General features: G+C 46.0%; 1 protein-coding gene across 2 annotated transcripts in view; it reads left to right on the forward strand.

The window, feature by feature from the left end:
• Positions 1 to 15360: 15360 nt before the first annotated feature.
• Positions 15361 to 17815, forward strand: part of CHST7 (carbohydrate sulfotransferase 7) — a 29282-nt gene continuing 26827 nt past the window's right edge. Inside the window, exon 1 of one of the 2 annotated variants that reach the window (XM_055337729.1) lies at positions 15361 to 17049. In XM_055337729.1, the coding sequence (XP_055193704.1) occupies positions 15556 to 17016 (1461 nt within the window). In that variant the 5' untranslated portion in view covers positions 15361 to 15555 and the 3' untranslated portion in view covers positions 17017 to 17049. The remainder of the gene's footprint in view (positions 17050 to 17815) is intronic. The other variant, XM_055337728.1, reaches the window with a different exon arrangement.

A 17815-nucleotide genomic window follows, 5' to 3' on the forward strand; every position in this document is an offset into this window, starting at 1 on the left:
TCTAGTATTTCGTTGGGAATTTTAAATCTATATTCATAAAGAATAATAGTTTGTGATTTTATTTTCTTGGAGTTTCTTTGTCTGGGTTGGGTATCAGAATGAATTGGAAAGTGTCATTTCCTTTCCTATTCTGGAAATTTGGAAAAGGATTAGCATTAATTCTTTAAATGTTTGCTAGCACTCATTAACAAAGCCATCTGATGTTTGACTTTTCTTTGATGGAAGTTTTTTTTAAAGATTTTTTATTTATTCATTTGTGAGAGACAAAGAGAGAGAGGCAGAAACATAGGCAGAGGGAAAAGCAGGCACTCGTTCCCAGGACCCCGGGATCACAACCTGAGCCAAAAGAAGATGCTGAGCCACTGGTGAGCCACTGAGCCACCCAGGTGGCCTGTCTATTCAAATCTTCTGCCCATTTTTTAATTGGATTATTCTTTTTGGGGGTGTTGAGTTTTGAAGTTCTCTGTGTATCTTGGATACTAATCCTTTATCAGATGTGTGGTGGTATTACACATCCGGTCTCTCTGTTGTGTAGTTTTTCCATTAGAGCCTTTCTCATCATAAACTTTAATCATACTTCTTTTTCTGATAACAGCTTTTTTGAAGAATAATCTATGTACTGCACAATTCACCCATTTAAAGTGTGTGATTTAATGGTTTCTAGTATATTCACAGAGCTGTGCAAAATCACCCAAAATTAATTTTAAATTAATTTTAGTACATTGTTATAAACACAAAAAGAAATCTTGTACTCTTTAGCTGTCACACTCCTGATACCCCACTCCCCTCCCCAGCCCTCCGTGACCACTATTCTGCCTTCTTGTCTTTATAGATTTTCCAATTCTGGACATTTCATAAAAATAGGATCATACAATATGTGATCTTTTGTGACTGGCTTCCTTCACTTAGTATAAAGTATTTGAAGTTCATCCATGTTGTAGCATGTATCAGCAATTCACTTCATTTTATGGAGGAATAATATTCCATCTATGAATCTACCACATTTTGTTTATCCATTCGTCAGTTGATAGATTTTTGTGTTGTTTCCACTTTGGGCTAATATGAATGATGCTGCCATGAATATTCATGTACAAGTTTTTGTGTGTACATATGCCTTTACTTCTCTTGGATTATATACTTAAAAGTGAAATGCTGAGTCAAATGTTAACTCTATATTTAAATTTTAAGAAACTGCCAGAATGTTTTCCAAAGTGGCTGCACCATTTTACATTCCCACCAGGAGTGTATGTAGCTTCTGATTTCTCCATATTCTCATCAATGCTTGCTAATATCTGACTTTGATAATAGCCATCCTAGTGGGTGTATATTGGTATCTCACTGTGATTTTATTTGTGTTTCCCTGAGAGATAATGATGTTGAGCATATTTTCATGTGCTTATTGGACATTTCTGTATCTTCTTTGGAGAAATGTCTATTCAGATCCTTTACCTGATGCCTTTATTTTTGAAAGATAGCTTTGCTGGATATGGAATTCCATATCCAGATTTTTTTTCTTTTGGCATTTTTTTAAAGTAAGCTCTAGGCCCAATGTGGGCCTTGAACTCAAAACCCCAAGATCAAGAGCCTCATGCTGTACCAATTGAGCCAGCCAGGCTCCCCATTCTGGCACTTTGAGTACATCATACCACAGCCTTTGGCCTCTGTTGTTGAGAAGTCATTGTGAACCAGTTGTATGTGATGTGGTTTCTTGTACCTGATGAATCATTTTTCTCTTGTGGCTTTTTGGATTTTATCTTTGGCTTCTAACGGTTTGAACATGATGTATTAAGATTTGGAACTCTGTGTTTATCCTACAGGGAATTCATTGAACTTAGTTTGCATGTAGATTAATGACTTTCATCAAATTTGGCATGGTTTTAGCCACTATTTCTGAAATGTTTTTTTCTGCCCCACTCTCCCTTTCCTCTCCTTCTAGTCAATTTCCAGAGTCCTGAAGTGGTGTTATACCTTGGTCTGTTTTATCATTGCTTTTTAAGGAAGGGATTTGTTGAGTTTCTCACTAAGCCATTTTGGAAGTCCCACCTCTACAGTAGCTGATTTTAATACCTAACATCTCCATATTAAGTGCTAACTACAAACACCTGAAAATAGAAGACACGTGGTACTGGGAAGTAGCTGCTTGTTAAAACATTTTAAAGGATACTCGGTTCTGAATTGCCCATTGGAGAAAGCATATCTTCAAATACAGTGGTGAGTAATATTGGCCTATGTGATCTGGTAATTCTTCACTGGCTGAACTAGTGTAATCATCTTGCTAAAAGAAAAGTTATGTAGTTCTAAGTAGTCATGTTGACTAGAAAAAACAGTCACACAACAAAGTTGAATTGTACGTATTTTCTTCCTCCAGCAGATGGTGACATTTTATAGAGTACGGATAAATTGTCCAGAAGAACCAGCGAGCTAAGTGACTAAAATAGAATTATCTTTATCTCATTTCTCCTTTATCTTGAACTCCTTTACAAAAAAAAAGCATTCATCAAGAAGTTACATCTATAAAAGGAAACTAAGAACAATAAAAAAAAAATCATCACTGGGATGCCTGGTGGCTCAGCAGTTGAGCATCTGCCTTTGGCTCAGGGTGTGATTGATCCTGGAATCCAGGATCGAGTCCCGCATCAGGCTCCCTGCAGGAGCCTGCTCCTCCCTCTGCTTATATCTCTGCCTCTCTCTGTGTGTGTCTCTCATGAATAAATAAAATCTTTTAAAAAATTAAAATAATAAAAAATCACTAACACAGACAGTAAAAATTTTCGACTTCTTCAGTGCCAGGTTGCATAGTGTTTTTACTAGATATTTTCTCCCTTAGCCTCAGGTCACATCAGCCTGCCTACATGCAAAAATAGAACAGCCAGAACAAAATGCTAAAGGGGGCAAATGTGTCTTTAAATAATGTCTACCTTTGATTTTCTTCATTTCTTTCTTCCTTGCAGGCCCCTCATTCCTCTCTGTTTCCCAAATTAGTTCTTTTTTAAAAGATTTTATTTACTTATTTGACACAAAGAGAAAGAAAGCACAAGTAGGGGGAGTGAAAGGAAGGAGGAGAGGGAGAAGCAGGTTCCCCCACTGAGTAGGGAGCTAGACAGGGGACTCAATCCCAGGACCCTGGGATCACAACTTGAGCCAAAGGCTCAACCAACTGAGCCACCCAGGCGCCCCTCAAATTAGTTCTTTAGAATTATTTCTCCCTTCTTTTAAGTTCAATGCATTAATGTTTGCTTCCCTAGTTTCTAACCTTGAGTACAGAATCTAATTTGAATTCCTTCTTTGGTGTATGTAATTAATAGTTTCCACTTAATGTGCTAGCTACACCAGGGGTATTAAATTCATGAGTTCAAACCAAACATCAATTGAGCATCTCTTATGTTTCAAGTTTAATTACAGAGTTCAGAGTCTGTCTAGTAAGGGATACAAACTCAAATGATATGTAAGAGGTGTTTCAGTGCAGGTTTGCACAAGATTCCATGGGAACTCAGAAAATGAATTATTAAATCTGTTGAGGGAATTTTATATGTGAGCTTCAACTCAGAGTGGGATATCATAAAAGCGCACAAAGGGAATTTCAGGTAGAACAACTTGAGCTCAGATTTGGAAGTGTCCATTAAGCATTTTTGCTAAAACTGGAAGAGTCTGCATAGAACATGCACCATAAAACACACGCATGCCAACAGAGTTGGAGGGGAGGATGAAAGAGAATGAGAAAGGCAGTGGTGGGAAGTGGAAACATGGAGATTGAGGCCAGACTGTGAAACTCTTAGGAGGCATGCTAAGGAGGAAGAATAGCACTGTCTTATAAAGGTGTGGAGGCACTAAAGGATGGAAGTGGAGAGTCCAATTAAGAGATGATGGATCGAACAAAGCTAGAGAGGAAAAACACAGTGTGGGCTGACGAGTGGTAACATCTTGCAGGAGGGAAAAGACTAATGATGGAAGCATATTTAAGAGAAATTCACATGATAGACTTTGTGGGCCAGGATGAATGACTGGATGTGGTGCCCCAGAAAAGAGGAGGTGTGTACAAAGATGACTGTGAGGTGTCTAATTCTGGCATCTTGGTGTGTAACGATTGGATTGCTCAAAACAGGAAATTCATGAGGATAGTAGATTTGTGGAGGTTGTAAAGAATTTGGTTTGGGATGAAATGAGTTTGAGGTTCCTGGGAGGCATCCAAGTGAAGCTGCTGAGACAGAAGTGGAAATATAAGAGTAACTAGAATTCAGAAAGAAATCTGAGGGGCGCCTGGGAGGTTTAGTCAGGTAAGCATCTGACTCTTTCTTTTGGCTCAGGTCATGATCTCAGGGTTGTGAGATCAAGCCCCACATAGGGTTCTGTGCTCAGCATGGAGACTGTTTGAGATTCTCTCTCTCCCTCTCCCTTGACCCCTCCCCTTGCTCTCTCTCTCTCTCTAAAATAAACAAATAAATCTTTTTTTTTTAAAGACACTCTGCCCAAAAAATGTTTATTTGCTGATTTGTGTTTCTGTTAGAAAATACAAAGGGACTTGGTGAGTCATTATTGGATTTCAACAGGAAATCACCATTTCTGGCCTTTGGGAGGTAGTAAAGAGGATTGAAAACTCTGGTTGTCCCTGCTATCTAGATGGTGTTGCCCTGCCCTACCCCATGTCTTTGAGTTCAATTTGTCTTTTAATTGTTTTTTTTTCTCTACAGTAAAGCACCACACACAGTGCCCACCCCTCCATCCTTGCACTGCAGTTAATTTATGTCATTAAAAACGAGGTTGCTCAGGGGCGCCTCGGTGGTTCAATTGGTTAAGTGTCTGACTCTTTATTTCAGCTCCAGTCATGATCTCAGGGTCCCAGCTCTGTGCTCAGCAAGGAGTCTACTTGAGACTCTCTCCCTTTGCCCCTCCTTTCTCAATATATAAATTAATTAAGAAACAAAACAAAACAAAAAATGAGGCTGCTCTGATCCAGCCTCTTCTTCTGCGGTATCCCTAATAAAATGTGGAGGCCTCTCCCTGAAGAAAAAAAACTTTGAAAATGTCAAAGCGTGGTGGATACTCTCCAGATTCTCCTTCAGGAATAAAGGAAATGTTCCCCAGCTGCTGGGAGTGGTGCCCACAGAAAGCCCTCAGCTGTCAGCCTCCTCAGGGATTGCCTTGGCTGAAGAGAGCAGCCTCACCCAAAGTTACATCCTTCTATGGGTCAGCCTGCATCTAATAACTGAAAGACATGGGGCCTGTTCTCTCAACTTGGGTCAACTCTGAATAGCCATTACATTGGCAAAAGTCCCCATGTGGTAAACCAAGAGTGTTGCTGAGGTCCTGTTGCAAAGCAACCCAGCATCTCCCTCTGCCCAATCCTGCATCCTTCCCATCCCTTTAACAGGTTTTGATCTCAAGAGCCCTCTTGCATAGATCTTCTGGGTGCCTATCTCCATCTCAGAGTCTGCTTCAACAGAGAAGTCAGCCTGTAACAGAAAAAGAAAATAATGGGAATTCCCTCAGTGTCTCTTCTGATAATAGGGACACTGGACTTCATAATATGTATGAGGGAAAAAAATCTTCCCTAGACCTAGGCAAGACAGTGCAAACAGCTACTCTCTGCTATGGTCTTTGGCAATGGTAACATAATTTGCCTTGGACAACTGGTTTAAGTTGAGCATTGGCTTGAGCACTTACTTTCTAAAAATAGTGATATGGGGGCTAGGGCTGTGATAATTCTATGCATTATTTACTAGCCCTTTGGACTCTTAACTGCAGATTATCATCTGGCAGACTCTGAAATGGATATCATCCTGCTGGAGTTTCTTTTAAAGATTTTATTTATTTATTTATTTATTTATTTATTTATTTATTCATGAGAGACACACAGAGAGAGGTAGAGACACAGGCAGAGGGAGAAGCAGGCTCCATGCAGGAAGTCCAATGTGGGACTTGATCCTGGGACTCTGGGAACATGCCCTGAGCCAAAGGCAGATGCTCAACCACTGAGCCACCCAGGCATTCCTAGCCTGCTGGAGTTTTATGAAGAATTGCTCTTAGGACCAACTCCTGTGAAAGGAAAGAGATAGGAAAGTAGTAGGGTTGGGCCAAGAGATAGGTGGAGCTATTATGTAGTCTCAGTGGATGCCTTGGCTGATCCCATGGGGAGCTCTGAAGATGGCACGGCCATTTAGAGCTGTCTGATGTTGAAGTGAGAGGGCTGGGATCTTATAATCCTGCATTAATCAGTTGTTGGGTGTGGGCCACCCCCAGTGGAAGCATGACTTTAGGCAAGCAGGTCTCTTCAGCTTAGGCAATCCCAAAGGGGGCTGATATCTGAGGGTTGTTTGCCAAAAGCACTCCTGGAAACTGAAGTAAAAAGTGTCCGGAAGGGGATCTGAGTGGTTCCTTAATATATCCACCACACTGTTTAAAAAGTGAGTAACCACAGCAATCCCCTCTTTAAAGCAAAAGTTGCAAGAGATGCCAGAAATTGATGTAAATTTACTAACGATAGGAAGCTTTTAAGATACCGCTTTCAATACAAGACAGATCAAATGGACAGAAAGTAAATAAGAATACAGAAGACCTAAATAACAAACTAATAAGGTACATAATTGTGGATGTAACAAGCTTTGCACCATGATAATTGGGAATACAACTTCTTCTCAAGTGCCCATGCAACAGTCATAGACACTGATCGTGTATTAAGTCACAAAGGGAGTATCAGTAGGTTGCATAAGATAGAACTGTTATAAACAACATTCTCTGATCATAATGCAATAAAACCAAAAATTCTACCTGAAAATTTAAAAATCTGTTAAGGAATTCCTGAGAGGAAGGGAAATAAAAAATGAGATTAGGGAATTTTTTAAAATAATGCTAATGAAAACACTATATATCAGAAATTATTGGATATAATTAATAAAGTGATTGGAGGAAACTGCATACCCATAGACATTGTCAGCAAATGTCAATAAATAAATAATATCAATATCAACAGAGATGAATAAATAACAAAATAAAAATGTATGAACTAAATTCCCAACTCAACACCAGAAAGAGAACAACAAAGTAAAATAAAAGCATAGGGAGGAAAGAATAAAGATAAAAGCAGAAATTAATGGGATAAAAAAGAAAACTAGCATGTTTTTACATCTATTTAGTAAACCAGAGTCCTGTTTTCTTGAAAAAATTAATCAAATAGACAAACCACTATTGAATTGACTACTATCTCTGGTTTAACATTGAAGAATTGTAGAGATAATGGATATCCTTACCTTGTTCCTGATCTTAGCAGAAATTTCTCTAGTGTTCCAAGACTAAAAGGGGTGGCAGATATATACAAAATCAGAAATGACATGAGGGAAATAATCAAAGAACAATTTTAAGTCATAAGACCTTTTGTAGACCTCTATGCAAATAAATTTGAAAACATAGATGAAATGGCTAATTCTCTAAGAAAACACATTTGCTAAAATTGACCCCATCAGAGAGACAAGGCCTAAACAAATCAATTTCTTTGAAGTTATAAAAGAACTATCTCACAAAAAAGCAGTTGGCCCATATGGTTTTACAGGAGAAATTTGCCAAACATTCCCCTCCCTCACTCATATGTTTTCTCTCTCTCTCTCTCTCTCTCTCTCTCTCTCAAATAAATAAATAAATCTTAAAACAAAAGCAAAAACAAAGACAGCATGAAAAATAAAATTACAAACTAAATCACTTATGAATACTGGTACAACAATACTAACTACAAAGTAAGCAGATAGAATCCAACATGACATTAAATAAATAATACTCCATGTCTTTTTTTTTAAAGATTTTATTTATTTATTCATGAGAGAGAGAGAAGCAGAGACACAGGCAGAGAGAGAAGCAGGCTCCATGCAGGGAGCCTGATGTGGGACTCGATCCCGGGACTCAAAGATCACGCCCTGCCCCCTCAAAGATCACACCCTGCCCCAAAGGCAGGCGCCAAACTGCTGAGCCACCCAGGGATCCCCCATACTCCATGTCTAATTGGGAGTTGCTCCTGAAATGGAAGTTTGGTTCAATATTATGAAATTTGTCAACATAATATACCATATTAATACATCTAAGGAGAAAAATTCTATGATTGTCTCCTTTGGTGCTAAAAAGCCTTTGACAAAATTCAACTTTCTTTCCTAATTTAAAAAACACACAAGAAAATAGAAATTGATGGATAGATTCTTCCTTTACATGATAACATTTGTATGGATGTGTGAGTATGCACACCTTAATCCTAAACCTAGCATCTTACATAATGAGAGTCACTAGGGGAATTTCTGCTAAGATCAGGAGCAAGGTAAAGATACCCATTATCTCCATGACGATTTACCCTTAAACTGAAGGTGTTAGCAAATAGAATCAGACAAAAGAGATTAATTAGTGACTTAATTTGAAAAACAGAAGTAAAACCATTTCTTTTTTTTCTTGTCATTTAACTTCTTTCTTTCTTTCTTTCTTTATTTTTTTAATTTATTTTTTATTTGTGTTCAATTTGCCAACATATAGAATAACACCCAGTGCTCATCCCGTCAGTCCATTTCTATTTGCAGGTGACATAATACACCTGGAGACCTTTACAGAGTCATTAATAAAAACTAACTCAAACAATGAAAGAATTCAGTAAGTTAGCAAGATAAATTAACATACAGCAAAAATTAACATATAGGAACCAACTGCTCTCTGTATACAATAACCGGGTAGCAGATGTAATCTTAGAGAAAAAAATCCATTTACAATAGAAACCAAGAAGACAAAATACTTAAGAATAAATTGAACAAGAAATATCCTAATCTATACCATGAACATTTAAAAACACTTCTGAAAGGCACAAAAGTAGTCTTAAACAAATGGAAAGATATTCCTTTATCATGGATAGGACAAGCCATGTCAGAAAGATAATTCTCAGGATGCCTGGGTGGCTCAGTGGTTGGGCGTCTGCCTTCGACTCAGGGTGTGATCCCAGGGTCATGGGATCGATTTTCCTCCCTAAGTTATTTTTAAAATGTACCACACTTTCAATAAAATATACCTGTGAGCTTCTATTCTGGACTTAGGTTGATACTAAAGTTTATATGGAAATATTAATTTGCAAGAATAGCTAAGTGGCCTAAGTTTCTTGAACTGGCCATGTTCTCTTCTGCTACTCCATTCCCACCTCATTAAATTTAGTCCATTTCCACCTTCAGATGTCAGCTTGGGTGTCCCTTCTGGGAAGCGTTTACTACACACACGCACACACTGGCTGTCTAAGGCAGGCCTTTTTCTTATGCTCTCTCACAGAACTTGGGTTTCCCTCCTCCACAGCATTTGGCCTAGTTTGGGGTTATTCACACATTGGGAGACTCATTTGGTTAAAGCTGGCCTCCTCTCTTAAGCTGCACAGGTCATGAAAGCAGGGATAGGGACTGTGGTTCTCCCCATATATCTCCTCAGCCTCACACAACCTCAGCAGGTGATTGCATTTAATGCATATTTTTGAATAAATATCAAGATATGAAAAAAATGCAAAGGGAAGGTCCAGCCACTTTTGAGGAAGTTTGTTCTCCAGACCCAGGGTTTTAAAAGTATTAAAGATGTGACTTTAACACCTCTATTCATAATGTTTGAATCCTCATGAAAAAGAGAAAAAGTACCAGAATAAATGAATCAAAAGGAATATTTTTTTTCATTTGCCCAGCCCAAATCCTCATTTTTTTCCTCAGCCGAGCCTGCAGATTCTGCTTTCCCCAGCTCCATCCATCCCTTCCTTTCCTACTGCTATCCACTTCCCGTTTTCCTCTCCTTCTGTCCCAATAGGTCTTTCTGCCTCAACCCCCATCCACCAGATCACAGCAAGATGGTTTTTAGAAAGTCATTGCTGCTAATATTACTTAGCATAATAAAAATAGTCAATAAAATAGTCAGTAGTTCGCTTTCAAAGACCAAAGATTTTTAAAAAGTGCTTCCTCCCATCAGTCAGGCAGACAACAGATACCTGTTGAGCATCTACTATGTGCTCGACACCATCCTAAGCTCTTGCATTCAAAACTCCTAATGAGTCAGTCTACAAGCCTTCATGATTGTCTTTAAGACCAGGTGGAACCAGGATGGATTCCAAGCAGAGGAGTGACATGACTGAAATAAACCACTGATTCAAAATCAGTGTCAGGCAGGGGCCCTTGGGTGGCTCAGTTGACCAAGCACCTGACTCTTGATTTCAGGTCAAGTCATGATCTCAGGATGGTGAGATGGAGCCCCGCATGGGCTCCGAGCTCAGCGCGGCAATTCTCTCTGCCCTTCCCCCCAGAACACACACACTCTCTCTCTCTCTCAAATTAACAAATAAATCTTTAAAAAAATCAAAATCAGAGGACAGCAGAGTGGAAACAGAGAGAGGCTAAGCAGTTTTTAGAGATAGGACAGAGGATGATCACCTGGGCTAGGGTGGTAGTATTGGCAAGGGAGAAAAATGAATGCATTAAGGGGACATGATGAGATAAAACCAACCTGACTTGGCAATGGGTTGGGTTGAGGGAAGGGGGCTGAGGGAGGGGGAGGTGCCAAAACCAACGCCTACATTTCTGATTGCATCATGGGAGAGATGATTCCCCCATTCACACATTAACACTGAAATGACCTTGAGGCCACCAAGAAGGAATGTCAGGCAGGCAACTGGATTTCTTTTTTTTTTTTTTAATTTTTTTGATTTTAAAAGATTTTATTTATTTATTCATGAGAGACATGGGAAGAGAGGCAGAGACATAGGCAGAGGGAGATGAAAGCTCCCTGCGGGGAGCCTGATGTGGGACTTAATCCTGGAACTCCAGGATCACGCCCTGAGCCAAAGGCAGACACTCAACCACTGAGCCACCCAGGCATCCCAGCAAGTGGGTTTCTAGGTCCAGAGCTCCAAGGAGAGGTCTGGGCAGGAAATGTCTATCCATCTTATACAATTTAATTCTTACAATAACGCTGCAATAACCCTCCTAGTAGGATCACTGTTTTACAGAGCCTGGTCTCCCAAACGCTTTGCTTTGCTCTGAAGGCACAGCTGTGAAATGGGAGGAGAGTGGGGCCAGTATGATGTCCTAGAAATTGAAAGGAGTCAGTGTGGAGGCGGGAGCTGTCAGGTGTCAGATGCTATTGGCAGGTCAAAGAAGATGAGATGTGAGGAAGTCCTCTGGGTTCAATAACATGGAAGCCATTGATTAGCTTAGAAAGGGCTGTTTGTACAGCAGCACGGGGCAGGAATCTAGACTGGAGCCCGCTGAGGAATGAGGAGGAGGTGAGAGCAGGGGGAGAGCAAGTATAAACAACTCCAGCAAAGAGCTGGGCTGTGAGGCTTGGGCGGAGGAAGCCTCGGTGCCAGGACAAAGGAGCAGCGAAAGGCCCAGCAGAGGGATGCAAGTCCAGGCTGGAACCCAGCCAGGCTCGGCACTTGAGCTCTACACTTCGGCCTGGGGCTGCGGCTCGAAGGAAGGAGTACTTTTAAGGCCATTTTTGAAATTTGTGTGCCTAGAGCAGGCACCTTCTGATTCTCATTAAAGTATGTGTCAGCAGTGCTTGTACTGCAAGAGGGTGTGAACTGATGGGATTTTTTTTAAGAGATACATTTAACTATGTTTAATTCGCCCATTGGTGAGAATATTCTAGTTGAGAGTATGTGGCTGAATTAACAGGAAAGAGGAGTGGTGACTGATAGCAGGTGCTGGGACATACTCTATTGTACCAGAGAGAAAGCGTTGGAAGCAGGTCCACTCGATTAGGTGTGATAGAAATCACTTTACAGGGGCGCCTGGGTGGCTCAGGTCATGATCCCGATCCTGGGATCAGGGCACCCGGCTCAGCAGGGAGTCTGTCTCTCCCTCTGCCCCTCCCCCTGCTCGTGTTCTCCCTTTCTCAAATAAATAAATAATATCTTTTTTTAAAAAAAGAAATCAGCTTACAGAAAACAACTTTTTTTCTTTAATTGAAGTATAGTTGCACAATGTTAGTTTCAGGTGTATGACACAGTGATTGACAACGCTTACATTACCCTCTGCTCCCCACAAGGGTAGCTGCCATCTGCCACCATACAATGCTACCACAGTACCATTTGATTCCTGGGGCTGTGCCTTTCATCCCCATGACTGATTCATTCTGTAACTGGAAGCCTGGACCTCTCTGAAAACAACTTTATTTCTGATTGAGCTTTTTGCTGGGCTGGCAGTTTGCCTTGGTAATTCCTAGGGTTTCTCTACAAATAGGGGTGTGCCATAGATCTGGGATCTTAGGATCATTGGGTTTTGGTCCACACAGCACCTGAGCCACTCCTTGAGATCTGCTCTTCCCTGAACCATTGCCACGAGGAAGAGCTCAGATAGACCCCAAGCCTAGTATCTTACAATATGCACATCTATTATTTCTCACAATTCTGTGGGTCAGCTAGGTGGGTCTTCTGGGTCAACTCGACTGGAGCTGGAGAATGGAGCGTCCTCCTACTCAAAGTGTGGTCCTCAGAGCAGCAGCACCCAGGAGCCTATTAGGGATGTAGGTTCTCTGGCCCCACACCAGGCCTAATGGACCTGTTTCCCCATTTTCACAAGATCCCCGGATGGTTTATGGATGCCTTAAAGTTTAGGAAACACCTGTCTGGGCTATCCTCTCTCATCTGTCTGGCAGTTTGCAGGCTGTTTGGTCTAGGTGCCTCAGCTAGCACAGCCTATTCTCCAAGCCACGTGGCTAGCCCAGGCTTCTTCAACTGGTGATCTCAGGGTTCCCAAGAGCAGCTGGGGGGGCTCTTCCCCATGGTGAAAACATTTTTCAAGCCCCTGCTTGTGTCATGTTTATTACTGTCCCATTGGCCAACGCAAGTCACAAGGCCATCCCAGAGTCCGTGTGAGTAGGCACTGCCAAAGGGTGAGGAGAGAGAAGGGGAAAATTTTGTGGTTATTTAAAAAACCGACCACACCCTCTGCGACTGGAGTTTTAGCTTTTGGAAAGAAACACCAGCGACTTTTTTGCATTCTGCTCAGCCACATTCCTCCCTTCAGGTGAGCAGAGAGCCATCTACCTGTTTACAAGAGGAGAGGAAGGAAAAAAGTAAAAACACAGGGAAGGAGAAAAAGTGACAGCTTCATATTGGAAAATAATATCCCTGCCACAAGGGAAATGATGGGTACAGAGGTAAGTGGATGTATGGCTCAGATAGCGGAAAGTGAGAGCTTGCCTAAGAGTTTCATTTTCTCTATGAAGTAGGAGGTAAGTTCATCTGCTGAAACCAGGGAGGGGGGTGCAGAGGGGGTATCAGAGGTCTGAGGAGAGCAGAGCAGGTCTGAAATAGTCATAATAGAATCTGAAACTGGGAGTTGACATGGAAAGTGTAGGACTTTAGGGACCATTTGAGGTTGATGATTTTAACTCCATCTGTCCTGTGGAGGACCTACAACTGTGTTTGCAGGTAGAGAGAGAGCCCAAAGCAGGGTTTAACAGGGTGATGTTGCTAAATGAGTAAATGAAAAGACAGAGAGTTTAGATTATTGGCAGAAGTGTTATTAAAATAACGGTCTGGGGTCTCTTAGCCAAATAGAAAAAAATGGGAATAAAGTGGAGGTACCAGTCAATGAGGATGGAGGGTAGAGAAGATTTGAACAAATGGCCGAAAGGCCAGGACTTGTGGACGGATGGAAGGATGCTTCAGCTAGCGATTTCAGATGTGGAGTGGTTTCTCTGATTAAAAGGCCAGAGATTGGGCACCTGAGTGGCTCAGTACATTAAGCATCTGCTTTCAGCTCAGGTCATGATCCCAGGGTCTGAGATCAAGCCCCACACCCAGCTCCCTGCTCAGTGGGGAGTCTGCTTCTCCCTCTGCCTCTCCCCCCCACTGGTGCTCATGCTCTCTCCCTCTCCCCACCCCCGCAAAAATAAATAAATCTTTTAAAAAAGGCTAGAGATCTTTGTGGAGATGTTCCCACTTTTCCAAAGTGAACACCTTCCCCTGGTGGAGATGAGTAGATTTGCTTTATTTTTTTATTTTTATTTTTTTTTATTTATGATAGTCACAGAGAGAGAGAGAGAGAGGCAGAGACACAGGCAGAGGGAGAAGCAGGCTCCATGCACCGGGACCCCGACTGTGGGACTCGATCCCGGGCCTCCAGGATCGCGCCCTGGGCCAAAGGCAGGCGCCAAACCGCTGCGCCACCCAGGGATCCCTAGATTTGCTTTCTATCTTCCATTAACCTTACAACACCTTCCTCCAAGGAGGTGTTCATTATCCTACTGAAATAGAGCAAAAATGATCCCTTTTAGTTCTCTTTTGGATTTAGGGAACTTTAGGCTCACTCTGCCTCTTGGACTTACTGTCACTTTTTCATCCATCATTCATTGCATAGTCCTGCTTATGCGTCCTTTTAAACACTGAGCTCCCCGAGGAAGTCCACATCCTATCGTTCTAGCTCCGTAAATGTCTTTTGCTCAGGTGTCAGAACAGGCTAGATTACGCGGTGGTCACAAATGACACCCAAATCTCACAACGACAGGAGATACAGAGATGCTAAAGATTATCTGCATTTTACAAGTGAGTAAACCGATCTTCAGAGGGTCTAGAAATGTGCTTAGCCCTCAGCGGTCAACCCCTTAAGGAACACACCATTTAAAAGTTCACCGGATGCCTGGGTAGCTCAGCGGTTGAGCATCTGCCCTTGGCTCAGACTGTGATCCCGGGGTCTTGGGATCAAGTCCCACATCAGGCCCCTCGCAGGAAGCCTGCTTCTCCCTCTGCCTATGTCTCTGCCTCTCTCTGTGTGTCTCTCATGAGTAAATAAATTCAAAGCAAGTTGACAAAGGCTACACCTTAACGATTAATTGCGTTGCGCGAAGGAGTTAGCGCCTCCAATTCCTCCCGCCCACCGCGCAATGTGCAATCGAGTATCTTTATCCCAGGGGAGAAGTTGTCGCATCCAGACCTCTGTAACACCCACCCTGGGGCTGACGGGGGCGCTGGATGTGGATAGCGACCAGGAGCCCCGCTCTCGACAGTACCGAGGCGCGTCTGCCAAGAGCAGAGCTGACCAGGCAGGGGACATAAAACAGGGGAGGCGGCGGAGTTCTCCGGGTGGGGTCCAAGTCCCGTCACTGGGTACATTCTGTACACACGAGCCCCTCCCTGCCCTGAAGTCAATTCATGAAGACTTGACTGCACTACGGAGCGGCTGGGGAAAGGTGGGGTCTGGCTCGGTGCGCCCCAACCATCATCCGCACCCCGCCGCAACCACGCCCAGATCTGGCAGGGCCGTGAGCGATCCCGGGCGGGTAAAGACGCGGGGAGGAGCGGCGAGCTCGAAGGCGGGGCGGGCGGCCGCCAAAGCAGCCAATAGGCGGCTACCCAGCGGCGGGGCCGAGAGAGAGGGCAGGGGCGCCGCCGCCAGCACCACCGTCTCCTAAGTTCTCCGTTGTGGATGCACGGGCCCGGTCGCTCCGCTCCCCATCCCCCCGGCGCAGTGGGGCCCGAGGAGGCCGGAGGAGCGGGCTCGGACGGGATTTCGGAGGAAGGGGAGAGGACGGGCGCCCCACCCGCTCGGAGGGTGGGGGGCTCGGTGAACGATGAAGAGCCGGCGGCGGCGGCGCCGGGAGTACTGCAAGTTTGCGCTGCTGTTGGTGCTGTACACGCTGGTGCTGCTGCTCATCCCCTCCGTACTGGACGGCGGCCGCGACGGCGACAAGGGCGCCGGGCACTGCCCGGGCGTGCAGCGCAGCCTGGGAGTGTGGAGCTTGGAGGCTGCGGCGGCGGGAGAGCGAGAGCAGGGCGGGGAGGCGCGGCCGGCTGCGGAGGGGGGCGCGGGCCAATCCCCCGGGGCCCTGGGTAACCTCAGTGGCGCCGTTGGGGAGGCGCTGTCCCGCGAGAAGCAGCACATTTATGTGCATGCCACCTGGCGCACCGGCTCGTCGTTCCTGGGCGAGCTCTTTAACCAGCACCCGGACGTTTTCTACTTGTACGAGCCCATGTGGCACCTATGGCAAGCGCTGTATCCGGGCGACGCTGAGAGCCTGCAGGGCGCGCTGCGCGACATGTTGCGCTCGCTCTTCCGCTGCGACTTCTCGGTGCTGCGGCTGTACGCGCCACCGGGGGACCCCGCCGCGCGCGCCCCGGGCGCAGCCAATCTCACCACGGCCGCGCTCTTTCGCTGGCGGACCAACAAGGTCATCTGCTCGCCGCCGCTGTGCCCCGGCGCACCCCGTGCCCGCGCTGAGGTCGGCCTCGTCGAAGATGCAGCCTGCGAGCGCAGCTGCCCGCCCGTGGCTCTACGCGCCCTGGAGGCCGAGTGCCGCAAGTATCCGGTGGTGGTCATCAAGGACGTGCGCCTCCTCGACCTGGGCGTGCTGGTGCCTCTGTTGCGTGACCCCGGCCTCAACCTGAAGGTGGTGCAACTTTTCCGCGACCCGCGGGCCGTGCACAACTCACGCCTCAAGTCCCGGCAGGGGCTGCTGCGCGAGAGCATCCAAGTGCTGCGCACCCGCCAGCGGGGCGACCGCTTCCACCGCGTGCTGCTGGCGCACGGCGTGGGCGCTCGGCCCGGGGCCCAGGCCCGCGCCCTGCCCGCCGCCCCACGCGCCGACTTCTTCCTGACCGGCGCGCTCGAGGTGATCTGCGAAGCCTGGCTGCGCGACCTGCTGTTCGCGCGCGGCGCGCCCGCCTGGCTGCGGCGCCGCTACCTGAGGCTGCGCTACGAGGACCTGGTGCGGCAGCCGCGCACCCAGCTGCGCCGCCTGCTGCGCTTCTCCGGGCTGCGCGCGCTCGCCGCGCTCGACGCCTTCGCGCTCAACATGACGCGGGGCGCGGCCTACGGCGCCGACCGACCCTTCCACCTGTCGGCGCGCGACGCCCGCGAGGCGGTGCACGCCTGGCGCGAGCGCCTGAGCCGAGAGCAGGTGCGCCAGGTGGAGGCGGCCTGCGCTCCAGCCATGCGTCTGCTGGCCTACCCTCGCAGCGGAGAGGAGGGCGACCTGGAGCCGCCCGCGGATGAGGAGAAGCCGCCTGAGGCCGAGGTGGACGGCGCCACGTAGCCCCCCCGCACCGCGCCCCCGGGACGGAGCCGGGTAAGGTGGCCCCGGGCGGGACGGGGGCAGGGAAGGGTTTTGGGGGAGCTCAGACCAGCCTGCAGGGGGAAGTGTGTGTGTGGGGTGGATGCCGTCCCAGATCTCACCCCGTCTGAATAGGTCCGAGCGGGTGGGAAAGCGCCGCTGGTAGAATTTGGAAGAGAGTCGTCGGGATCTCCAGCTTAGCCAGCTGCCCCCTCCCCAGGGCAGGGCCCTGAGAGGGGTTAAGTTTGCCTGGGGCGGCACCCAGGTGTCCGCACTCCCAGGTCCCTCCGTGAAGTAGGCGTTAAGGTCTGTCACCTGTTGGGATTGGGGCAAGGAGAGGGAGAGAGAAGAGGGGTGGAGAGGAGGGAAGAGGTCTGAGGAGAGTAGAGAAGGTTTGAAACAGCTATAATGGAACTTGAGACTGGAAATTGACATGAAAGATAACTGATTTCCGGGACCATTTCGAAGCTGATCGACTTTATCTTGACACCGATCTGTTCCTGTGGGGAAACTTTGCAGCAGTGTTTGCAGGCACGGGGAAAGCCCGAAGCAGGGTTTGGTGCAAAGTTAGCGACTCTCCTCCCTACCCGTAATCTGTTCCCTGCTTCTCTGCCCCCGTCTCTCTAGAGCGCCGCTCCGGGTCTCTCCTAAGTGACCAGGCATACAGGTGTAGACAGGCCTCTCTTGCAACAGTTTTTGCACGTGTGTGTGTCTCCTGCCGTGGTATCGCCGCAGAGTGGACTTGGCTTTCCCTTGGCTCGTGGAGCATCTCCCTGCCCCC

Source organism: Nyctereutes procyonoides, unplaced genomic scaffold, assembly GCF_905146905.1.
Source record: "Nyctereutes procyonoides isolate TBG_1078 unplaced genomic scaffold, NYPRO_anot_genome, whole genome shotgun sequence".
NCBI lineage: Eukaryota > Metazoa > Chordata > Mammalia > Carnivora > Canidae > Nyctereutes > Nyctereutes procyonoides.